The 26,042-nt window shown below is 40.5% G+C and overlaps 1 protein-coding gene across 1 annotated transcript in view; it reads left to right on the top strand.

Moving 5' to 3' along the window:
• Positions 1–26,042, top strand: part of SLIT3 (slit guidance ligand 3) — a 475,112-nt gene that overhangs the window by 325,308 nt on the left and 123,762 nt on the right. The window contains exons 12-14 of the mRNA XM_008928306.3: positions 8,589–8,660; positions 19,769–19,912; positions 22,420–22,583. Coding sequence (XP_008926554.3) covers positions 8,589–8,660; positions 19,769–19,912; positions 22,420–22,583 — 380 coding nt within the window. The remainder of the gene's footprint in view (positions 1–8,588; positions 8,661–19,768; positions 19,913–22,419; positions 22,584–26,042) is intronic.

Below are 26,042 nucleotides of genomic sequence, written 5' to 3'. Positions count from 1 at the left end.
AATGATATTTGCTTGTGTTTATCTTAAGGATAGTTTTAAAACAATTATCTCATTAATATTCATATAACACAACTCGATTCTTTAAAGAGTGTAGTTTGTTTCTATAAGCTGCCATAATTTTATTCACTGAATACTGGGTAATTCTGACAAACTGGATAAACTTGTTGACTAGTACTAATATTAGAAGGTTATTAGGTATTAAACTTACATGTTGCAGTAAACCTCTGAGCCAGAGTTCAGAAGGATTTGCCCTTTTTTGTGACCTGAATCCAGCTGGGAGAATGCCAGAAATATATATTAAGTGTTGCTGGTGTTTGTTGAATAGTTTGGGCAGTGTTATTCAACATGGTGTGGAAATGGTCAAATCCCTCAATGCTGTCTGGAAGCAATTCAGTGAGTGAGTGACATTTACTGAACGCTACAGTTTTGGCTTAGTATGAAACTACTGCTGATGCTGCACTGCTACAGCTTTCTGGTCTTGGCAAACCTCCTGATTTAGGAGTGAGCTGGACAGGCAAGACATTTCCACTGGGGTTGGCCTCCCAGTGCAGAATATATTCAGCTTTAGCTGTAGTTAATTCAGATACCCCCCGATGGCCTCAGGAGTGGGATGAAACACATCAGAGTGGACAGAGAGGAAATGAGAATGTAAACTGGGCAGGAATTTATAGTGTTTTGACTTTCATACAGAAGCAAGTGAAATGACTGTGTATTCTCTGCCCAGTCACCCCAAATGATATTTTAAGTAAATGATGTTTAAATACGTTTATATCCAAGTGGGTAAAATATTGCTTAAGTTAATGCTAAAAGGTTACAGGGGAGAAGAGAGAGGGCAGGGAGATGAGACACAGCACAGAAAAAGCTGTAGCAAGGGAACTGCCTCTGAGCAGTCTTTCTTTGCTTGGTGTTCTTTGCCTCACTTTTCTTCTACCACAGACGCACAAAGCTGTTGTAACACACAGTTTCTGTTTGGCAGACTTGTTTCTAGGACAGTATCAGCTCCAGTTTTGAAATTGTCAGCCTCCTCCTCTAGGCTCAGTTGTCCACTATGTTTTTACTTTCTTCTGAAAGGTTTTACTCTTGCTTTTCATTGCAGGTAGGTCTCATATAAATGTTTTCCCTATGGTTGACAGGCAGTGGTTGGTTCTCTCCTTTTTCGTAACCTGTCACCCAGACCTTTGGCAGATTCCTCCCTGCTGGTCACATCTGTAGTTGTTACAATTTCTGAGCCCTGGATATCTTTATGGAGCAAGGTTATCTGCTGGTCTGCAGAACCTGGGTTTCACTGAAGAAACCTTCCCCAGGTTTCTACCTCTGAGAAGCAGAGGATCTTCTTTCCTCTGATCTCTGCCACAGCCATCAGTCCACTCCTGTCAGTCACAGAAAGTATAAGAGAAGATGAATCCTCTGAAGTGCCAGCCCTGCCAATGAAACTGCTGAAGGGGGTAGAACAAGGAGGTGGAAATGAAGTGAGACAGTTGCTTACTGGTGTTTTCCCTCTTAAGCAGCTCACTCTGTCGGGTGCCCCAGGCCCCAGTGACTTTAGCCAGCTGCATGCCCTGAAGGAGCACAGCTCTGCATACGGTGCTTCAGCCCAGCTGAGAGCAACTTTTATTGTCCATATACCTCAGTCAGATGTGATTGGTGCATACATTTTAATGAGGCACCACCGAGGTTTAATCCATGAGCAGAGCAGCTGGACTTTGCAGCTATCTGAGTTAAAATCAGAGGAAAGGAGGGGGAAATATTAATGCACAAATGAAAGCAAGCAGCTTGGTTTCCATTAAAAATGAAGTACTGCTGTACTGCCTAAAATCCTTGCTCTTTCTCCTCTGTATTATTCCCATTTTCTGCCCCTCCCTTTCCTCCCTGCTTGCTTGCAATTGCAGTGCTCCCTATGGGTCTGAGAGAGTGAGAGTGCTTGTCTGGAAGGCAGCCAACATTGTTAGACTGGCTGGCTAATGGAGCCCTATGTACAGTGGGTTCTACTCTGCTTTCTTCTGAACTGAACTCAGGTTGGTGTTTCCAGGCAGAACCATTTCTCAGAGTACTCTGCCTGTTGTGGAGATGGTAGAAAAAAATTGGTGTATTACAGTTTTCAGAACACAGGAATGTTTATTACAGAAGCCATTTCCCCTCAAATGTATAAAACTTAAATCTTGAAAAAGTGCTAAGTGATCCATGTGCTAGCAGGTCATAAGTTTTTACTGTAAATCTATATATTTTCTTTAGCAAGAAATCCACCTATGGGAGTCAAACAGGTCACAAAATCTTTATGCTTCAAAGTAGTCATTTCTACCTTGGGTTTTCTCTGCGTATAGCAGAAGAAAGGTAAGTTTGTTCTTGTGAGGACTCAAGACTTCTCCATTCCCCACACTCAGGAAGAAATAAGTTATTTTTTCTATGCTCATTTTTCAGTGGGATTTCATTCCCTATTCATATGACTCTGTGGAACAAGGAATTTCTACTATTTTTCTTAGAAACATTTGGACATGTACGTAACTTTTTTTTTCCTGGTTGTTACAAGAATAAACAACCAGAATCATTGTTCTTAAAGAAACTTTTTTTTTATTATTGTTCGTAGAGTTTTCTGGCTTTTCCTTTTCTCCTTGTTGTGTCACAGGCAGGTCAGCCCTGGGGCTGTATGTCCTGAGGATTTAATTCCATTACAGTGTCTGAAGTTCTCTTTCAATATTTAGGCATTAGGGCTTAGATCCTTAGCATATTTTTGGTAGGAACCTTCACAGGTTTGATATGAAGGTTCAAACCTGCTTATGGACAAAACTGAGACTGCAGTAAGATCCATGCTCTGGGTTTGGGAGAACAGAGTTGTGGAGAGCTTGCTGTAAAGCCATGGCAGGGAATAGAGAGTGTTGTGGACCAAGGACTGAGAAAAAGGACCTTTAGTCTTAAAAATGCCACTGTGGGATTTAGGAGGAAGAAGTTACAGTGCATAATATCAGTGACAGCTGCTGGGCAAATAACTGCTTGTCTCTGGCAAAGTCTCCCCTCTTGAAAAGCTGGAAGTACTTCTTTGTCTTAGAGAGATCGTAGTGTGGTGCATATGGTGAAGACTGTGAGATGGTGTGATACTGCAGCACTTGGACCATAGGAAATATCCAAGATGAGAAACGAATAATTAGAATTATTTGAATCTAAAAAATCAGTAATGTGGCCATGGCTTTCATGTTGGAGGGTTTAGTCTTGCCATCCAATGCTTCTTTCCATATAAACACGAGAGCAACCAGTACCCTTGCACTGAGAAGTGTGGCAAGATTGGTTGCTTGTAAAAGAATGTGCTATCTGAATTTTTAAGCAAAAATTTGAGAAATACTGAGTTTGTAGTGCTTGGTGTTCGTGTTCCATGGTGAGCATTGCCCTGTGCTGGAGCTGGGTGGGTAATGACTCAGCCCAGAGCACAGGGGCCAAATTAGGAAGAGTTTCAGGTTTCAAAATTGCTGCATGCACTTTCTGAAGTAAATTAATTTTTCATTTAATCAGCTCGAAATCTGTCTAATATCAGTGAGAGGATTGTATCAGCATTTGGTTATTGTTAATGGGATCAAAGATGAATGTTATTCTTGGGGTCCGTAAACTTCCCACAAATGTAGGTTTGGAAGGCCATATCCAGACTGTCTGGGGACATTTTATGAGATATGACAAAATAGTCTAAGCCTTCAGGGTGTTAAACTGCATGAATAAATTTTAGACCACTGCAGAGGGAGAATTCCTTTGGTTTTGTTCATATACTGAATTAAGCTAGGGAACACTTTAAAAGCTTAGATCATCAGCCTGGGCACAAAGACAAGAGACAGCTTAGGTTTTGACATAGCAGTCCCATTTAGACCATCATCTCCTGGATGATTATGTATGAGGTGTCATTCATGGTGATTTGAAATCTGCAATAAAACACTGTCTATTGCAATAACTGCCAAACTTATTTTAAGGTAACAAATTGCTTTGGATAGTTTAACTGTGATTTATTTAGCTTAACTTGTTCTGAAGAAATATGAAATAGTGCAGGGGAAAAAAAATTACATGTCTAAGTTTCTTTCAGATATTAGAAATTTATTGCTGTTTTTATCCCTATCAATTCCTCCTCTTTTGAAAACCTGGATTCTTATTGAACCTGTGCCATTGTACATAGCTTGGGAAATATAATTCTTCCTAGCAAGAATTGTTTTCACAGTCTGAAGGAAAGTTAAAAGCATTCTGAGGACTGAAAAAGACATTGCATAAAGTCACAATTTGACACTTCAGTAAGAATGTTTCAGCCAAGCCAAAATAAAGGAACACTTAGCTGGAAACCATATGGTCTAAAGTAAGGGATTCTGTGCTAGGCTTTCATACCCCAAAAATCTCTGTATCACCTTCAAGGGGAAAAAAAAATCTCAGTATTCTGTGATCTGACTTAATGAAGCAGCTAAATTGCAGCTACGTTTGTAAGTAAGGTGGGCTGAGAACTGCAAAATAGAGACAACACAGCAATTATTCTTTGAAACCCTTGAAGGTGGCACGTTAAACTTCAGTGAGCATGAAAGGGAGGGTACCCCCGTTGGTGAAGTCAGTGCAAATTCCTTCCTTTTAAAATTGTTCAAGGGGTCAGAATGGATAGAGACTGTGAAGAATCACTGAGAATTTTGTTTCCAGACCCTGCTGCTGAAGGTTTGATGCAGGCTTAGTTACCTTCTCATCCAAGAAAACACAGTTGTGGTTATGTGTGCTTCCAGTGCTTCCTTTGTCTGGTGTGTCCCAGGCTTGTAGATGAAGCCATGCAGTGACTGTTTCCACCCTTTAATCTTTATTTTTAACTACTTACAACATCCGTTGGATTAATCTGCAAAACCTGAAGTTTAGTAGTAACAATTAATTATTTAACTGGAAATTTAATATCTAATTGTGTCTTGGAATAGATGCATTGTTGGGGGAATATTGAAATACGATGCCAGAACCAGGCTGAAGAAACATAACGCCTCATTATGGCTGTTATATATTTGTATAATTTCTTCTTGCAGATCCGTAATAACTCTTCAGGGTGCTTCTTCCAGGGATCTCCTCCAATGCTCACAGTGCTGCCAGGGGTCTGTGCTTTATGTGGTGTCGTATTTGTCAGGCCTGGGGCTCATTTGGTCTCCTGAAGTTGAGATGCAAATGAAAAATCAGGAGCACAGTAAAAGTTTTCGTAATTTTTTGGTGTTCTAATAAAAGTTGTTCTAATTCACTGATTTGCTGTCTATTGGCAGCAATTACTGAGCTAATTTGATTTTTATTATGTATTAACCTTGTTAGTGTATTTTTAATAAGAAAATATTTTGAGTCTAACATTTCAGGTGCTCTGGGATGGGAGAAGGGTCGTGTTCCTGGGCCAAGCCTGCACTTTAACCAGGCCACCTGCATGTCCTGCAACATGTGTGAGGGCTGCAAGTGAACATCCATTTTTAGAACTTGTAATGCCATGGGCAGATCTGCTGTAATTTATCTCTGCTGGTAAATTATTGAAGATTTAAATGAAGTTCTTGAGTTGATTTGGTTGTGTTTCCCTTTATATGGCAGTTTGAAGTTGGGTTGTTTTTTTTTTTATTAGGGGTTTTTGTTTGGTTTCTTTTCTGCGGTTCTGGGAATGTTGAGGTGATGGGCAGCTGGCAGGAGGAGAGGAGAGTGCTGCAGTAATACCCAGCCTGGCAGAACCTGACCAATGTCATGTTCATTGGGATGAGGATGATTTTTCTGTCTTAAACAGAAAAAAAAGAAAAAAAAAAGAGAACTCTGAGGAAAGCAAGTTTTCTGTGCTTTTTCTTAGAGCAAGTGGCCATAAGGAACTCCAGAAATGGGGTGCAGTGCACTGGGATCTCCCCACCTCTTTGCCTCTCCCTGCAGCCCTGCCATGGCAGGCAGACGTGGCATTAACTAATTTGGCTCTGGGTAGTGCTGAACATGAATATGAATTAGAGATGAGAATATGAGCTCTCATACTGACTTTTGTTTAGCTGTTAATCTGTTCCAGTGTTAATGTGCCACATGCACATAAGCCCAATTAGGTTGGGAAATGCTTATTTTCCTTTTCACGGCTTCTAAAAACCGAAGCTTTGTTTTTATTTTATAAGCTATTTTAATCTGTTTTATTTTGCTGAAAATAATAAAGGGCATGTATAAACACGTCCAAGGTTTAAAATTCAGTGACACACTGCACTCTGACCTTCTGACTCTTACATTAAAAGTAAATGAAGGAATTACTCTGAGAGTCTTATTTTGCATTCAGTTGTACCATGGGTAACAACTGCACTGGGTGTGAGTGGGGATTTCTTTAAGGGTTTGCTTTCCATAAGTGTTTTTACCTCTGCAGCCAAAATAACCCTTAGGCTGGAGTGGGGATGTTTTTACTTTCCATGAGTATTTTGTAAAGTTTATATTCTCAACTCCTTCTTATATGATAGACTATTCTGCATTGTTGATCACTGTTGATGATCCTGCTATTTCCCAAACTAAGGAAGATGTTTCTCAAATACCTCAGAGCTCGTAAACTGAACTCGGTATGCAGATGATGTACTTGCTAAAGAAATCATCTTTCAGAAAGACTGGAAAGTGAAATGAGTGTAAACTGGATTCTGTGGGCATTAAATTAATGTTTTAACCTTTTACAAATATTTTATTTGCAGAGGTTTTGCTTTTGCTTCTTGATACAGGTGCACACATCAGTTAAAAAAGTCTGTGAGTCAGCCACTCACATGTTGGTTCAGAGCCCAGTGAAATTCAATGACTTAAATGTTCTCCCATAGTTTGAATCTGCATCTAAATGGTCCTGTTGAACTTCTCAAAGTTCAGCCACCATTTCTCTCCAGCTTTGGGTAGAGTATAAAAGTCTGTGTGACTTGCATGAAATTTTGTTGAAGTAGGAAATTGTGTGTGTCTCCTGAAGCTGAAGTTAAGAAACAATTAGGAAGATTTACAAGCATTCATTACCCACAGAATACAGCCACTGGAACAGCACATTAAAAGCCAACCTCGTGACTCTGCAATAGATAAAGAGAAATCATGTCACATTTGTTTAGAGAAAATATAATGCTGGGTGATCACTGGTTTCTTGGGTAGCACTTCAGCTCCTGCTAGACTGCAAAAGTAATGAAAAATGAAGTTTCAAGTTTGGATTTTCATATTTAAGTGGTGTTATTCTATTTAGAGTCATTTTATTGAGGCTCAGAAATGAGCTGATCTGGGAAGGCTCCCCCAGGGGTGATAGACTTGCAGTGACTGATGAAGAGTAAACTGAAGTGGTGATGCTCTGGCAGGGCCAGAGGGTATTGGAAGGGGTCTGTCATGCCAGGGAGTTTGTTTTTCAGTATGTCCAACTCTTCATAATATTTCAAATGTTGTAAGACAGGGTAATTGCGGGATTTCAGCCAGCATTCAAGCCTCATATGGCTGTTTGATTCATTGCTAGGATATTGTTCCACATGAAAAAGTTAGGGAATTAACCAGTTTAGTGGCACATAAGCACCAAAGTTTTGGCATGAGCTGGTTTTTAACCATTTACCATGTCCTGTGCAGGGCATAGGAATTACATAAATACTGTTTTGCCCAATTTGAAGTCTATTAAAATGTTTAGGTAAGGGAAAATATTTTCAGAGGGACCCTAATCATCTTCCCTTTTCCCAGGACCCACGGAAGCTCCTCATGCACTTTCTGGTTTTGACAAATGTTACCAACTTGCAGTAATGACATGAGTAACTACTTCAGCCATGATTGAAATTCAGGTGTTCTGTCAAACGTGATTTTGTTCTGATCACTGGGTAGCACATCTCAGCATAATGGTGCTTCTGTCCCTTTTCCCCTTTAGTTCAGTTTCCTGAGGATGATATATGTGCATTTTTCCATTAAAAATGAAATATTTTTTAATATTGAAACTGAATCGTGGATACCAGGTCATATATTTATGGTTGAATAAATATATACAGTGACTCTCATTTTTATTATTAAAGCTTTACTGATTTTTATAACTAAGCCATGCCTAAATTATTTTGGAGTTTCTGAAATACATGTCTACTTCCAGTTCAGGATAAATTTCTTTATATTATCTCGTTGAAATGGTAACAGCAGCTGGTGAAGCCATAATATTTTATCCAATGATGCCTGTGTCACATTTCATGCCAATTACTGTATCTTAAGAGACTCAGTTATATGAAATTTTATCTACAACCGGCTTGTGCTCCCTGGCTTTTAAATTCAGTATTGCTGAGCGGAATTCTAGGTTTTTGCATCAGACAATGTGCCTTTCAGTGGTTAAAATATTTCTAAAAAGGGTGAAAAAAAAAAATCCCTTAACAGAATGAAAAATATTTCAGATACAGATTTTGGATGATGTCCAGTTTCTACATTAGAAATGCTTTCCAACACCAGACGAAGCCTGAATCATAACGACTCATTTAATACCATGTGCTCTCTGAAAAGAAAATGAGATCAGTGGTTAAATGAAATGCCCACAGATCCTGGGCATGGTGCACAAGATCAATAAAGATGATAATGCAGAGATGTGGGAGGACACTAAACTGGGCTGTTATTTAAGATTTATTTTGTCTTCCTGAATCTTGCAGAGTGCTCTATGGAAACAAGATCACGGAGATTCCCCAGGGCCTTTTTGATGATCTTGTGTCTCTGCAGCTGCTGTGAGTATGATCCCTTCCTCTCCTTTATTTTACAGACTAGCTAGATTTACTGGTTTTTTCAGCTTCTGACATTAATATCACCACCTTTTCCCCTGCAAACTCACTGGGATGTGCTAGTCTGTTGTGTCTGTGTCAGGCAAGAGGGAGGCAAGGGCTGAAAAAAAAAGAAAGGGAGGTGTCAACAGTTTTATAGCACAGTGTGTATAATGGATAATAGACACAGAGGATTTGAGTGTGGGGAGGAAATGAGAGAGGCAGTGAAGTCCAAGAAAGGAAATTTGGTCACCGGCTGATGCGTGGGTGGGGATGCCATCTGATTGTTTTTACACATTTAGCACTTGTGGTTGAATGTCTGGATCTTTGAGGGCTGTGCTGCCAGTACCTGCACAGGCAAGGGAAAGGGCACTGGGAAAGATCTGATTGTTGCAGCTCCTGCTCAGCTCCATCTTCTTCTTACGTCCAAAGCGGCTCAGCTGCGGGGGAAATGATTTCACAATATATTGTGATTTGAGGGTTTTATGCCGTGTGTGATTTAACATGATCAGGGGAAGTTGTATATGGTCAGTGCAGATTAATGTAGCAGAAAAAATTTCCTAAGCCAAATGTGAAATTGCAAATTTCACTCCTGTCTCCATAATCACATTGGGAACCAGTAGCTCCTTCAAAGAGAAGGGAATCATCAGCCAGTCAGTAGAGGGAGCAGAAGTGAAGTGAGTTTAATATGTATTCCTAATGTTCTGATTACCATCATGGATGATGCAGTCAGAAAATAAAGGTGATATGTCATAAATTAATCGATTCTGGTTTATATCACAAGCAGCACTCAGCTCCCAAACAATAAATCATATAAAATATAGAATATAATGTACCTTCTGGGCACGTTATTTTAAGCCTCTCTGATGATCCTGACATAGCCAGCAATGAATATCCAGAAGTTCATGATTGTCATTGGGGCTGTCACTCTGTGACTGCAGTCTTTGCCATCCTTATCGTGCTGTATAAAAGTAAGCACAGGTTTAGATTGGAAATTCATGAGCAAAGCCAAAGAAGTAAAATGAAATAGTTGCTCTGTATGTTAAGGGAAGGACTACTCAGATGTGTAATTTATCCATAAGATCTTAATTGCAAACATGGACCACCCTGTTCTAGACAAGGACAAGTGAGAGCAGCTGTGGTTCGGCTGTGACAGCCCCTGAGCTGTTCATCTCCTGCTCACACTGCCAACCATTTTATCTTCCCCTTTGGCACACACACCTTCTGGCAGCTCCTTTCCTTTCTCCTGGCCCACACCTCACAGGTTTGTTGTAACTCAGTGTCTCCATGGGCAGCAAGAGGAGACTGTGTATTTAAGGGGGAGATGGTTTGCCACGTGGGAGGGCAATAACTGAGAGTGCTGAGGAGCTGGGACTGGGTATGAGCAGAGGTGACCAGCAGGTTAGTCCTTGTCTGAGCCTTATGATAGTCCTTCACCCTAAATGTTTCATGATTACAAGTTTGAAGTGATACAGTTGCTCTGTCTAACCCAGGACACTTTACAGATAGGATCTTCCCCAGTAGGAAAAAAAAATAATAGAAAAAAAACCAACTCACCACATGGATCACAGTGTCCTACAAAAATAAGGGTCTAGAACTTGTGCACAAGGCGTTAAACAATTTTCAAGACCTTTATACTATAGTCCTGTATATATTTCAGCCAAGATGAAGTAATTTTCCAGTCAGAATTTTAGTTCAAGTGATGCCTTATTGTAAAGGAGATAAAACCTACATACCAGAGAACCAGAACCATTGAAAGGGGTTGTGCTTCAACCATTTAAACATTCTCAAGCTGAGAAGATCTAAGTAGGTTACCCTATTATGGGATTTCCAAAGCATTGATGCTGAAGCCTTTCAGGGTCTTTGAAAGTGTTTGAATGTAAAGTATCTTTTGGCAAGGAGAGCACTGAATGATCATCCTTTAAATGCAAACAGATGTTTGCACACTTTTCTGATTGTGGCTTTGAAGCAGCTGTTATGAGATTGCTTGTAGTATTTTAATGGGCACTAAAAAAATAAATGGCATTCGTTGGTCCTAGACCTGCTGTTGAAGAATTGGAAGAGTGCCCTGTGATTAGATCTAATTTAGTGTTCAGTGGGCACTAGATTGGATTTCTTCTTATTAGTCTGGAGACACACTGATAAGAACGCTCTGATTAAGGTATCCTGGTAGCCTGTCTGATTTCCTGAGCTGGAGCAGAAGGATTCTTGAAAGTGTTATGGTGAAGCAGAACACAATGAGAAAAAGGGAGTCCCTGTGGGTCCTGTGTTATATAGAAGGAAAAAAATCACTGTGAAATTGCAGAAAGGAGAATAGTCTTATTAATTTTTTGGATAAGACTCATCAGAATTTCTCAGAAATGTCATTATCCTTGTGTTTAAAAATACTGTCACAATATAGGCCCAAATTATTGCCCTTGTATTTTGGCTGAATTGTCCCGTGTAAGTGCCTTACATCTGCAGACTGTGCTGCTGATGTCAGGAGACCCATAGCTGGGTAAAGTCACACTCAACTCAGGCCTGGTGGCACCTTAAACTGCCCTGTTTGACTTGGGGGTGTGGGACATGAATTTGGAAAAAGTTTTAGACCACCTGGCTGATCTTACCATTCTGTGTTTCTGTCATAGAAGACAGAGGTGGGTAAGCCAGTGTGATACAGTATTTGGCAGGAAAATAACTAGGCATGGTTAGATAATAAGGGGTGGTGGTTTCCTTGTTGTTTTTCTTGTTTTGTTGTTTTTTTCTTAAACCCTATGGGGTTAATACAGAATGTTGCTTATGAAGTTTTCATTATAATTAGCTGTCTTAAGTAGTTGACATTCCCCACAGAATTAATTGCAATTGAATTTTTGTTAAATTCCTGATTTCACAAATATTAAGTCTTCCTAAATGTGGAGTTGTACCTAACACAGCAGCAAACATCATTCTACAGTCTGACTGCACATCTCTTCTATGGAGCAGGAGCCTTTCTTGGACCATGTAGTTTTCCATATCCTTTTTGAAGAGGATGCTAGAAAGCTGCTGTAGCTACTGTACCCTGTCCTCATACTTTCTTTTCAGCAGGTTGGATCCAGTGTCTTCTGAGAGTTTTAGGTCATTTTGCATTTGAGAGAGCTATACTTTTTTCCAGAAAAGGATAACTGGAGTCTGATTTTTTAGGGTTTTTATTTTTCATATACAGTGAACTGAAACTTTCACTGGGGGAGCAATCCATCCAAGCCGTGAAATAATGTTTGATTAATTAACATTGTTTGTGTATCTTGCATTTGAATACCAAAAGAATAGCGAGGGCTCCAGTTTAAGGTGGAAGTTTTCAAGTAACCCTTTGCTGCAGACAGTTTGAACTCCTGTCCAGGAGCCCTTCAACCCGACCTCTGTCTGGAAACAGGGAACATATTTAAATGTCCTGCTCACCTGTCTTTCAACTTCCCTGGAATGTGGACCAGGTCTTTCAGGAGCCCTTGAGTTTGCCAGCGTGCCTGCCAGTCACTGCACAGGGGGCAGGGCACAGCACTGAGCAGCTCCCTGTCTCTCAGCAGCTCTGTGACAGGGATCGCTGACGGCTCCTGCCCGGTCCTGCGGTGAGCTGGGGGTGATGGGCACTGACTTTGTGAGCCAGCGTTTGTCACAGCTAAGCCATACACCCTCTGCAACCAGATTAAAACAAACATTCTGGGAGCCCTTTTATTACAGCCCTGCGCTGTGTGCTTCGCGGGGCTCCGCTTCCTGGAACGAGGAGGTATCATAAAATCTCTGCTGCTTAAAGACACTGTGTAGCAGAATAATATGGGGGGTGAGGTCTCATTTTTCAGATGTCTGGCAAGTATCAGTTTTCAATAAATCCTTCTCCTTGAGGAAATTTACTTTGCACAGTTACCAATCATAAAGTGCTCAGGCGTGTTGATCCTAAACCTTACAGTTGTGATCCCTATGGCTTAGTGAGCAAGAAAGAATCCCCCCAGTGGGCTCTGTTTTGATGTTGCTAAACGTGGATCTACTCCTGGGGTACAGATACATCGAAATCAGAGGTTTGTTGTATTCCTCTCTCAGAAAGCAAAGCCAAAAGCCAAAATCTTACAGCCTTCTCCTCTTTCACCTAATATTCTGATCATTAGGGAAAACTCAACACTGCAGTTGTAAAAGACCAATAATATTGGTGGATGGAGTTTGACATACTGACAGATAAAATAACTTCAAAAGCGGCGAAAAATTGTCACTCAGCTAACCTGGGTTAAAATTGGAACTAGGTCTAATATTTACAACTTCAACTGACCTTTACATAAAGTAGACTTGTGTGAAGTGCCAAGTCATGTGTGCACTTTCAGGAACTGCTGTTATCAGTCCTCCCAAAATTCAACTGGTCAAATTTTGGTTTGAGTTATTCTCTTTTTTAGCTTGCTTTTTATGCTGGTTCTCCTGGTATGAATAAGCAGATAACTGGTACTCCCATCTCTTTTCTGGCTAGGTTGCTTGGAAAATATCTCCATGACAAATTTGCCAAGTTTGAAGTGGTTGTCTTGATTTGTAACTGTAAATTGAATCCCACTACTGAGGACCTTAAAACAGGATCTACCAATTATTTATTGTATACTTATTAGGGGCTCATTAGAAACTCAAAGGCAATCCAGAGATGCACATACCCATACATATTATTAAAAAAAAAGAATGTACGCCAATTCCAGTATTTGGCATTGTTTACATTATACTGTTGTATAGATAAGTATCATTAAACAGCTGTGTAAATAGCATACAAATGTCAGAATAAAGAAATTACAGTTTCCATTTACAAGTTCTTTATAGCACTGTAGTCTCTTCTCCTCCCCATAGTGATCTGGGCTTTAAGTGATGTTTAAAATCTTCATGCTCTGTGGAGTTCTTCAATTTTTTCATGAAGAAAGACAACAGGCAGTTAAAAAAGAGACCTTCTGACCAGATGTAAGGGGGAAATGTTTTCACAGCAGTGTCAAGTAGTTGGAGTAGGCTGCCCAGAAAGTTGTGCATTCTCTGTCCTTGAAGACTTTAAAGACCAAGCTGAATAGAGCTCTAAGCAACCTGGTGTGACCTTAGAGCTCATCCTGTTTTGGCAGTCTAACAAGACAAGAAACCATTCAAGGTTCCTGCAATTCTGAATTATCCTGTGATCTGGTGAAATAATTATTTCTCAGATAAAGCACATCTCTGCATTAACTATGTACAAATCACCTTTGAGTGAGGTTCAGACCAGGTGACCTGAAGGTCCTTTGCAACCTGTGTCAATTCTGGGTTCTGTGAATCCAAATTCTTAGTAAAATGACGTATGAGCTTTTCTCTTGATAACTCTGAATATTTCTGGCTACACTCATCCTTTTAGTCCAGGACAGAATGCTCTCTGCACAGACCTATTTAGTAGCTTTAGAATTGTTTTCCAGCCATTTGCCTCAAGGTTTTTTCCTTCAGATTTCTGCATTTAGGCTGCTATTGTGATAATGTTACTAAACTCAATAACTGCTGTTAAAGTGAGGGAGCAGCATCTGCCAGACTCAGAAATACAATTACAGTCAAGCACTAATGAAAGACTGCACCAGCATCTGCCTTTTCTGTGCCACTTGTGCAGCCTGGCTGATGCAGGTTCCCAAAACAACCACTGGTTCCTACGTCAGTGTGGAATTCATTAGTTCCTCTGACGCCAGTGCTCCGAGCTGGACCCACCTGACAGAAACTCTCCTGCTTATCAGAACATGAGGAACCAACTTCCTGATAGTGTAGAAAGCTGATAAAATGCGTTCATTCTGTGGTGCATCTGAATTATCATGTGGTTATCTGGAATCAGCTGTGACCTTATCAGCAGGCACAAGTTAGACAATACTGAATTTTAAATAACAGAAGTCTGGATGCTGTGACAACACGTGCTTATAATTCTCCAGGTAGTAACAGGAGTACCACAGGGTTGTTTTATGGATGGTGTTCAGCTGGAGTTGCAGTTTTTTGGATCAGAATTGAAATCTTTCTTTAAAATCTCTCCAGAACAGGACTGTCAGACTGTCAGACTCTGTGCTTCCTTCTCGACTCATTATCAGCTTGTGACTTTTCCTTTTTAATTTACTTTGAATAAATTTGTCATCACCATCATCCAGCTTCCTGAACATGGAGAAACACTTGAAGCTGTTTCAAGCAAGCATGATGATGATTTCACACTGGTTGTTATCAATTGAAGCACTGACAGACTCTTCAGTGGTCAGTCATCACATTAGAAAATGTAAATTTTAGTAGATGTCTAAGTATCTTGACACAGTGGGAGGCAATCAGAATGTTCCCTGACAGTTCAGGCCAGTTTAAAACATTCCTGAAACCTAATATACTTATTTTGCCAATAAGTAAGCAGGAGCACACACATTTCTGTCATTAGATGTTGCTTGTCCTTGACTGCTGGGCTGACCAAGTACTTGACTGGATGTTGCCATATTGACACTTGAGCTGCTCTCCCCTGATAAGTCGTGTTAAATCAAAGATGACACTTGGTTCCCTAAGAATGTCAGGAGAAAATGCTGAAAAATACATGCTGATTTGTTTTTTTGACTTCCTGTGCTATGTGTTGTATATCCTAAGGAAAAGTTCCTGCTGAGTTCTTTCCTTGCTGCCCTATAGTGCCTTTGAATGTAGGTGAAACTTTTGGCTATTGATTTTCTATAAAGGTCACGTCTGTTCAATTTGTATTCTGCTCTTACCCATGCAAAACTGTTACCCGGTTCTCCTTTTCCAAACAAGCCTCCTCTGCCTTTTATATCTGCCTTTTTCTGGTGAGTTCTCATTTTCCCCAGTGGAGTCTGGCATGTGGGATGTGCCAGCCAGTTCACAGGATGCCAAACATTTTCATTCTCATCATGTTGTCGCTGCTGTCAAAACACAAAGCTACTGAAAGAGGAGGAGAAGTTTTTTTGGTGCCTCTGTGAAGCTTTTCTCCCTGGCATTTTGTTTTTGGCTCACTGATGTACCTTGGGTGGTTCCTGGTCCATCCCCTAGCACCAGAGACCAGCCTGCAGTCCCCAGCCTGTGCAAAGTTGCTCGGCTGCTGTTTGATTCTCCAAGTTGTGTGGTTATTTGCTGATAGTTTGATTACTTGACTTCACCGAGATAAAAATGCAAACATTCCTGGGGGTAAAAGCCATATAAACATTCCCATTTGCTCTTAAAAACCAATTTTTTCAATCATTTTGGGTTTGGAGTTCAGAATGTTATTTAAATGTTAATCACTTGAAACTGTGCTTGGGCATATAATTCAATTACGGGACCATCTTAATTATGCAGATGGTGCTTATGAGCAGCTGATACAATTACAGAGCCAATTCAGTGCACATCCATTTCAAGGGCTTAGCTGAAACACGTTATTATTTCAGGGTGTGTGGACAAATCCACTTTTTCAGGAAATGGGTTCACGGAATTGTAATAGTGCTCTGCTCAGCTCACTGCTCTCAATGGCGTGTAAACCACAAGGTCTTTAACCATCCTCCTGTATTCTGTGGTGGTCCAAGGCTTGAGAGAGGTTTCTTCATGTTTTTAACATATCCAGAGGGATGAAAATGGAGAACTTGGGTTAATAATCCATCATCCCTCTGGGCAGCAGGCGGTTTTATTTCTGCTTGAATTTTTAACCTCCCTTTGAACGCCGCCCCACATCTGGAGGCTGTGTGCAACTCTCATCCAATCAAGCTGATAACAAAATAGGAAAACGAGGGGAATTTACTTGCACCGTGAATTGGTGCAAAATAAATACCATGTAATTCCTGCTAAAGTAAGACTCAGCTTTTAGTGCTGTGCTTTCTCTTGGTGTAAATCCAATAAAAGGAGCCCTTAGTATGTTTTACAGACTGGTTCAGTGTTTCTGCTTCCTGGAATATGTTTTTCTCATCTGCCTTTGTGTTAGTTTAAAAAAAACCTCTTATAGCCACTTTTAGCTCCATGTGAGGCCAGCCTTGTATACCTAATTAATAATTAGATGCCATTAGGGGGGCTGGGTTGGTGAAGAAAGATTAAGCAAGGAACTGGAATTTATCAAGGGGAATATCCACAGAGGAGATACTTTAAAACAACTGAGGGGTTTTAAAGGAAAATGAACCTTAATGCTTCTGGCCAAAAGTCGTCATCTAACTCACAGTAAGTAGGAGGAGAAAAATTTTAGGGATGATTTATTCTGCTTTCTCACAGTTTTTTGCTTTAGGTGAGATTAGGGACTACACATATTGCATGGGTGATACACAGAATAGTGTTGTCACCTCAGAAAAGCTCTGTAGGACCTTAATTCCCACCTCTGAGCAGTCTGCACAAGCATTTCCCTGTTCCAGATTCCTCTGATGCTTAAAGGAGAGTGTGAACCTCTGTATTTGTGGCTTTATAGAGGATCAGTTGCTCTTATTTTTGCTATTTGGCTCTAAAGGAAATGTCACAGATTTTATCCCCATGAACCCAGTCATTGAAAATTCATGCCAGGAAAACTCATCACATTGTGAATTCTGTTTTCCAGCATTGGGTTTATTCATGTTTTGTTGAAACTAATGAGAGAATGACTCTGAATCCAGTGTATTCACTGCAATTCCAGGTCAGCTTTGCTTGGGAGGATTTATTCAGTGGGATGGTTAGACTTCAAGCCCAGTCTTAGCACAGGAGTGAACAGCATCTGCCCAGCACAGCTCTGCTGTGTCTGCACTTCTTAAGCAGCACAAAAAGACATCCTGGTTATCCACGTGTAGAAATACAACTTTAGTTCTGTTGTAAATTCTCTTATTTCTGAGATTGTTTTCATTTTTGCTTTATGCCTTGTTGCAAGTACTGCTTGCAACATAGACTATCCCTATAACAGTAGAAGACAATTAGCATCTAGTAAAATAAATTGAAGTACACACTTGCTTTCAGTTTTCTTCCTGTGTATTTTGGATGCCATGGAACAGCTTATCCAACCTGATGTGTATTACCTAAAATCACTGTGGGACCAGTGCTCAAGGACAAGGGGTAGAAATCAAAGGATTTGTAATCCTAAGAGCATGTTTGGGGGTGTTGTTCAAAACTCAGTAGCTGGTTCTACCTTCTCATACCTTGCTAACCTGTTCTTAATGGATAAGATACTGTACAAGCAGGAAGGAGAAATGCATAATATGGGAGAACCAAGAGAGGATGAAAATTGCTTTGGCTTGGACACATGAATGGCTACAAGAAGCAAGCAGGAAGGGATGACATTGCTCTTTGCTGTGTTTCCTGTAGCCTAATATGAAAATTACCCTGTTACTTCTGGTGGAGCCAATGGGAGTGTGGATTAGGTGTCACAGAAATTCAGATTTCAGAGGGGTCATACTGGTGCTGCTTATGATTTCATAAAATTGTTTTAGCTATTAGTTCATGCAAAAATGTAACCTCATTTCTCCATCATTGCCTTCTTATGGGGTTTTGCCTTAAATAATGTCAAACTTCATTTTCCACAACATGTAGAGGAGAGAACTCAGCTAAATTGATACTGACTTTTCAGTAGGCTGGAAAGGTGAGTTCTCCTCTGAAGCCCCCTCATTCCAGAGCATTCCTGTTCTCCTGGAGTTCTCCATACTGCTCAAGTATGCCTCCATCTCCTGTCCATCACAATTGCTGGAGCCACTGGCTGCAGTGATGAGGCTCTGCCAAAACAACAGCAGGAGCAGAGAACTGTAACGAGTGTGCCGTGTTCAAAAGGTTTCAGGAATGCAAAGGCAGAGCAAGCACCTTCAGAATTACTTTTTGGAGCAAAAGAAAGGCATCATGTGCAGCTGCCAAGCACACACTTCCTCCCTGGGAGGCTGCCCCGTTGTCTCTGCTGGTGTATGTGCAGTGTGTTGAAAAGGGGAGCTCCCCATGGTTTTAGTGGTGTATTTGAGATGCTGCATTTGTTTGCTGAGGAGTAGAGGATATATTTTCCTTTTTTCCTATAACCATATCCATCCTCTGATTTCACATAAGTGTGGTGCCTTGTAGAGAGCCACAATAATGCAGCCCCTCAAATTCATTGACAAGGAAAGAATTTTCTACCCAAGAGAACTTAATTAACAACATACATTGTTTGCAATTTACCATTTTTCCTCGGGCTGAGAGTAGTCAAAAGATATGGATTTTGGCTTTTGTAAGAAGAATAGGTAATTTCCTGCCTCTTTTCCTTCTGAGTGTAAGATACCACCTATGCAGATGATGGTGACAATTTAAGTGTTCTTGTGTTTGATTGTCTCAGCAGGAGATCCAGCTCGTTGTTGGGTTTGTATATACTTGTTATGCAGGACAGAACTCCACTTGGGTGATCTAAGAAAACTTGCACAAGTACTGTCCAGGATTTTCTGGCTGAACTGATTAGTGTAGCTGTACAAAATGTATTTTTTAAAAAATAATTTAAATTGCCTTTGTGCTGCTTTTTCGCAACTGCACGGGGATATGGTGTGACTGAAATGGAGCAGGTTCATGGAACTGTAGGACAGTAGAGTTTGGAAGGGTCTTCAAGTGATCACTAGACAATGAGTCTGGAGAGCCCTTGCTTAAAGCAGAGCCCCCTTATCAGGTCAGATCAAATTATCCCTGCACTGCTTATCAAGAGCTTTCAAACTCCCAGAATTTCAGTTAGACTTAAGGCAGGTGCTGGTAGAGAAAATTCTGGTGGGGGGGTGGTGAAGGGTTCTTCTCATTGTATATGAGTGGGTGCATGGAATAGCAAGGTGAGGAGTATTTGCTGTGTCTGTGTATATTAAGCTGAAGGCTTCCTTAAATATTTGTGTAGAATTTTGAGCAAATTGGGAGGGGGCTGGGCATACAAACCCCTCGATCTTTGCGTGTTTTAAGATGGCTGGCACTGTCACATATATAGACATGTATGATGTATGTACACACTGTTACTGTATATTCCCCAGCTATGAGAGCACTCATGTTGACTGTTTTCTCACCTTTTAAATGTATGAGGAAAATGAAGCCCTTTCTTTACATGTGGGTTGGCTTTGTTGACTTGATTAATAATTTTTTAGACTTAACCCCGAAGTCCGGTCTATCTTTATTTGATTACTACAAGATGAACGAATTCTAAACCTTTTCTCTGTTTTCAGGCTTCTCAATGCCAATAAGATCAACTGCCTGAGGGTGAACACGTTCCAAGGTCTGCATAATCTCAAACTGCTATCTCTTTATGACAACAAACTGCAGACCATCAGCAAGGGGCTCTTTGCACCTCTGCGATCGATCCAGACTCTGTGAGTATGCAGGCAGATCACAAATGACAGCTCTCTCTTTTCCCACCAGAGATGTTGCCTGTCTTTGCAGCTGACATTAAGACAATTTGGAAGAGACATGAGGGGAGCAGCCCCTCCTTTTCTCACAGAAAGAAAAGGAGCAAGAAACAGAAGTATTGCATCAGTTCAGCAATTGATAGCAAGGCCAGCTGTTGGCACAGCCTGCCCATGGTGACATAAATGTCATAAGTGTGTTAAGCTTGTACTGCTTTTTAGGAAGATAATATGTGCATTTGACTTATAAAACACATTAATAGCAGATTCTATTAGAATCATTGCCTAAAAGTTTTAATGAGCTAATGAGTTGGAACCTCTCCTTTCTGGGTCTGAGTCCTGCTCATCGACTGTGGAAATGATGTCTGTACTTGTGTATATTTATATATCTATGTATATAGTTGGAAGTTGTAGGACCTGGGCATGACACAGATGGTATATTTCAGCTGATATTTCACTTCAGAGGAATGATATGTTGTATTATTTGATCCATTTAGAAAATCCACTGAACATTTTTGACAGTCTTTGAATTTGGAGGCATTAGAATAGGAGTCAGAAGCTAAAGTACAGGAATGACTCAATATTTTGGAGAAGAAGGTCTCATCCTAAAGCTGTGAGTTGTAAGATAATAAGGTAAATAGTACTCCTTCAGAGCTGGAGTTGGCAACCTGATATTCTAGTATTAAAATATGTATGAGTATGTATATGTACACATACTGGAATACACAGGCACATTATAAATTTATCTGCACACACATACTGTAGTACTGGAAAGTTTTGTATACAAATGCACATATGTACTTTAATACTGGAAATGCATTGGCTGAAATAGTTCTGTAAACGTTTTAATTCATACACAAATGAACTCATAGGGTTGATTTCTAGCAGCAGTGTTTCTGCCACCTCTTCAGGCACAACCTGAGTTTTCCAACAGATACCTGGCCAGTGTGTCCTGCTGCAAACCACTGGAATAACCCTCTCCAGTTCTGTATATGTACACAGATGTAAACAGGGGCTACAGAGAGGGTTCATTCACAGAAGTATACAAGGTTGGGCAAGTTAAACAACAGGCAACACCCTTAAGGTATAAACATTTCCCCTTGGTCTTCCAGGGTATTGTTGGCATTCCTGGTGGCCCTTACTTAGAATGGACTTGTTGCTTCACACCAAGACACTTCTTCATGAAATGTTTTGATTCATGCTCCCATTTTTAATACTCCAAGTGATTGCCCTCTTTTGTGTTTATTCTAGAGCTATAAAACCAGACCCATATCGTGTCTCTCTGTGCTTGTTTGTTTTTTGGACCTTTCACACCACAAGTGGCTCTACTGCAGCAGTCATCTTGAGTTTCTTCAGGCCCTCTCTGCTCTCTATGCCTTCCCTTCCCACTCCTGCTCAGCCATTGCCCTGTTGTGTTTTATACTTATTCTGTTAAATGACAGTTCATAAATATAACTACAAACAGAAAAGAAGTTTCTACAGGTGGAAAACAGTAACAGAGGCTATAATTTTACACCTCTGTCCAAACCAAATTGAAACATCTGTCTTTTCTTAAACAGTCTTTGCAGTTATTGGAGAGCTGTGTCCTGCTCCCCTGGAGGTCAGAGGGACTGATGCAAGTTAGCTTAACTGAGATCAGAACCCAGCTCTGGGAAAGACCTGACAAACTCTCCTGACAGTGCTCAGTTTTGTCAGGCAGAATGAACCAGAACAGCAGCAGAGGAATGCTGTTTCTCTCTAAGATGCTCCAGTAGATTTCTGTTACCAAAGTCTAACTACCCAGTTAAAATCAGTGCTATAATACCTATTTCCAGTTGCATAGGAAACAGGTTGTGCAAATTTTGGTGAAGGATAAGTTCTACCTTGCATAAACAGTTCAGTCTTGTAAATAAGACGTTTTGCTCCAGGAAAGAATACATGTAAGGAGAATACATATACACATGATGAGTATCTGAAAATATTAATTTCAGTCTTGTGAAGAGAGTCCTGGATCTCTTCTGGCTTTGCCCAAAGGTCCAAGGAACTTCACTAATTCACATTTGATCCCTAAGAAACTGAGTTGCTGATAAAATTTCTATTAAACCAGGATACAAAATGATGTCCAGGTAAGGTACGTTCCTCTCAAAAGGCAGCACGTCAAGCTTTCAGAAGAAAACACAGGACTTGGTGACCGGGAGGTCTGTGTCCTTTAAAGCGGGCTTTGCCACCTCAGTTTTTGTTTCCTCCCTCAAAGCACTTGCAGGAGGCTTAACGAGCTGTGAAACGTGGTAGCTCACAGAATTCTCCCATTCATGTGCGGCTCTGTGTGGTTTCCGCCAGGCCTGGGGTTTGGTGGGTGTTTTTTGGGGTTTTTTTTTTTTGGGGTGGGGAGCTTATTCAATCCCTCCGCTCCTCAGGTTTGCGTTTTGTGAAAAGCGGTGATGGAGCGCGGTGTCACGGGTCACTTGTGATTAAACATGCCATCCTTCTCGCAGACATTTAGCTCAGAACCCATTTGTGTGTGACTGCCATCTGAAGTGGCTGGCTGATTACCTGCAGGATAATCCGATCGAGACGAGCGGCGCTCGGTGCAGCAATCCCCGTCGCCTTGCCAACAAACGCATCAGCCAGATCAAGAGCAAGAAGTTCCGCTGCTCAGGTAATTCGTTTATCCAGCCTGTGCTGCACTTTCAATTCAGAAATAAGCAGGTCCAGAGAGCCTGCTAATCCAATCTGCGGGACAGTGTTTGCTGTAATGGATATTATGGAGCATCTCGTAAAATTAAATTTGGAAAATTCGGTTAGGTTGTCCAGAAAGCCAATTAGCTTATGGATTAAAATAAAATAAAATATTAAAAAAAAGTAGAAAAGGCAGTCTATAGCTGTCTTCTGGGTGTCTCTTAAAAACAGAGGAAAAAGATAAAAGCTTGTGATATGTAATTGTAAAGAATGACTAAGTTATGAAATATTTAGGGAAAACAACAAAGATGTGTGTGAATCCATGTGGCAAATGTCATATTTTGAAGGTGGGGAAGGTGACTGGGTTGTCATTTGTATTCAGCCAGAACTCTTAGTGACCTAATGAGGGCTGAGCTCAAGTAAGTTCTCAGATCTTAAAGACTGAAAACAGTGTAAGATTTTTATACAACTGGCAGTGGGCATTTCTGATCTGGGGTGGCATCGAGTCCCAAACTTTCATAGACTTATTGTCTTTATATCCACAAGTAGCATGCCTTAATTCAAGCAAAACTGTTGGTAAGACTTTTGGTTTCAGCAAGTTTTGAATCAAAATTTGCATCATAATTTAGGCAAAGGTTTCGTGTTGTGTGAGCTAAATGGAAAAATGTTTGCACTTGAAAATAACCTCCAAAGTAATATAAACAGCTTTTTTCAACCCTATCTCTTCTTTATGATTCAGCTGTCAGTAAAAGGACATTTGCTGCCTTACACAGCACAACCAAGTAGATGACTGCTTCTTCATGTGTTTTTCCTATTGCTTGTATTGGTTTTATATATTTTAGATGACTGCTCTTTTTTTTTATATTGTAATGACAAGCAGGTTTCAGTGAGCAAATCTATTAGTGTGTACCGAGAAGAAAAATGACTGTTATTGATGGAGTACCTTGCAGTGTTTTCTATGAAAATTACTATGATTTTTCTCTTTTTTCCTCTGAAAAGAAACATGATTAATTGTGTTCCTGGTGGTAAAAGATTAATGACTCTAGATGGGGATGCAGCATGAAGCTGAGTGGCAGCAGCCCAAAACAAGCTGTTGTGCTTTGTGCATCTCTGAGAGCAATATGCCGAGCTAAACCTTCCCTTTATGGGGAAAATAAAATAAAGATAATTTCATTTGCAGCCAGCTTTTCTTGGGCAAGCTTGTTAAGGTCTTTAATCCCTTGTGACTCAAGCCACAACATTTATTATCAGACCTGAAATTATGACATATTTTGTCTAGGTTTCTGGATTGTGTCCATCATAGTAACAAGATAATTAGTCGGCAATATTCATATTTAAAGAAACTGGAAATGAAAATGCATAAATATAATTTAGAAAGGAAAGTAGACTGCAGAAACAGATCTGTATAAACCTGTACCCAATTTGCCATTGTTATTTTCTTCTGCTTTTATTAATAGGCTGGAGAAATTAATGTTATGTATGTGCATGCATGCTTTGAACAATGGTACAGGGGATTGGATAAGGCAAACACCATCTGATATCACTTAGGAAAAGTCACAGCTAAGAAGAGCTACAGTGCAGAACAGAGTACCTGGTGATGCTGAGAAGAATATTTTGTGTGAGTTCTTATCTTGGGGGTCCTTTCCTTGAGGCATTGGGCTGTTTTTCCCTTGGTCTGCAGCTCTACATCTGTATCAAAACCACATGGAAAAGGCATAAACCTGACTTATGAAGGAGGAGAGCAGGGATTGCACAGCTTCAGAACAAAGATTTCAGCTGGATGAGAACTAATGCTATTCAAAAGCTCAATAGAGAAGATATTTTTGCCTGTAGAGCTTCCAGATGGTGATGAGATACATTGAACTCGACTCACTGTCTGCTCACATGAGACAGGGGAACGTCTAATGGTTTAGAAAATCTGAGTTTGTAAATCAATCCAGAGAACAGACATCCTTGGCACCTGTTCTACTCAACTTGTCCCTTTGAATCATGGCTGCTTCAGGCTTGGCATTTAGCAGGAATTTTCCATGTTTTCATTTTGAGGAATATGTTTCATCCCAGGATTTAAAACAGCAGTCTCTGTGCAGAAATGTCCATGAGGTATGAATCTTCATCACTCAGAGTATTGAGCAGTGCTTTGTGTTATCCAGGGATGAGCCTGCACAGTCCCACTGGGATGGCAATGCTTAGTGACTTGTCAGTGTCCTTGCTGGCTGTGGGATTCTCCCTCTCCAGGTTTTACATCTTTTGCTTGGTGAGCGAGAAAAGAATTTTTGTTTTAAAGCCTTTGTGTAAATATGCATCTGTTTCTCAAAGGATTCTTATTTCAGGATCCTGATATTTTCATGTAGTTTGTTTAATACATTTAGTACATTTCAGTGGTCAGAAAGTTGGTTTTGGAGGCGAGGAGAAACCCAGGAAATATGAGGGGTTAGTTAAGGAAGCAGTGGGAGGGGTTTTATCCTGATCTGGTCTTTGACCTTTGAGAAGAGATAAGGATGCACAGGAAATGTGAGCTCTGTGGGAGCAGAGTTACTCAGCCAAGGTCAGGATCACACCAATGAGCAGTTAATTCTAGGTGAGCTTGATACTTTGACACCAGGGAAAGGACCAGTTTTGAAGTCCGAAAATTCTGAGGTCGTCCTGAAGCAATTTATGTATTTTCCACCTTCCATTTTACAAGGGCATGTCGTGACAGGACAAGGGGGAGTGGGTTTAACCTGTAAAATGGTCAGTTTAAATTAGGTATTAGGAAGAAATTATTCCCTGTGAGAGTGGTGAGGCCCTGGCACAGGTTGCCCAGAGAAGCTGTGGCTGGCCCATCCCTGGAAGTGTCCAAGGCCAGGTTGGATGGGGTTTGGAGCAACCTGGGCTAGTGGAAGGTGTCCCTGCCCATGGCATGGGGTGGAATTTTTAAGATCCCTTTCAACCCCAACCATTCTATGATTCTATAATCATAAAGGGGACTGTCAGAAAGGACTTGGCACGATAAAAAAATGTGACTGCTCAGAAAATTAAGGGAAGAAAGGGAAGTGTTTTTTATACAGGGGTAGGAGAGAGGAGTGCTTAATGGGAACAGGGTTGAAAAGCTGAGATGTTTGATGTTTCATCAGTCAGGAATGGTCAAGGAGCACCAAGAAAGTCTTGTCAAGAGGATACACTCAGAGATGCAGATGAGCTAAATGGAACTCTATTTGATAATTAAATGAACCCATGAGGATAAAACTATGCAACATAGCAAAAAAAAAACAACCCAGAGATCTAGAAAACTTCATTCTGCACACTGCTTCCTTCAGGTTTCATTCCAGCTCCCCACCATCCTTTAAGATAGTATTTAACAAGAAGTACTTGCTTTGTTTTTTTCAGTTGATCCCTTTTTTCACATGAGGCACTTTCCCCAGATGCCATTTCCTCCCAGCACCAAATGACTCAGGCTTTT

The sequence above is a fragment of the Manacus vitellinus genome, unplaced genomic scaffold (genome assembly GCF_001715985.3).
Source record: "Manacus vitellinus isolate BGI_N305 unplaced genomic scaffold, ASM171598v3 scaffold_25_pilon, whole genome shotgun sequence".
Lineage (NCBI taxonomy): Eukaryota > Metazoa > Chordata > Aves > Passeriformes > Pipridae > Manacus > Manacus vitellinus.
This window is presented reverse-complemented; position numbering and strand designations above follow the sequence as displayed.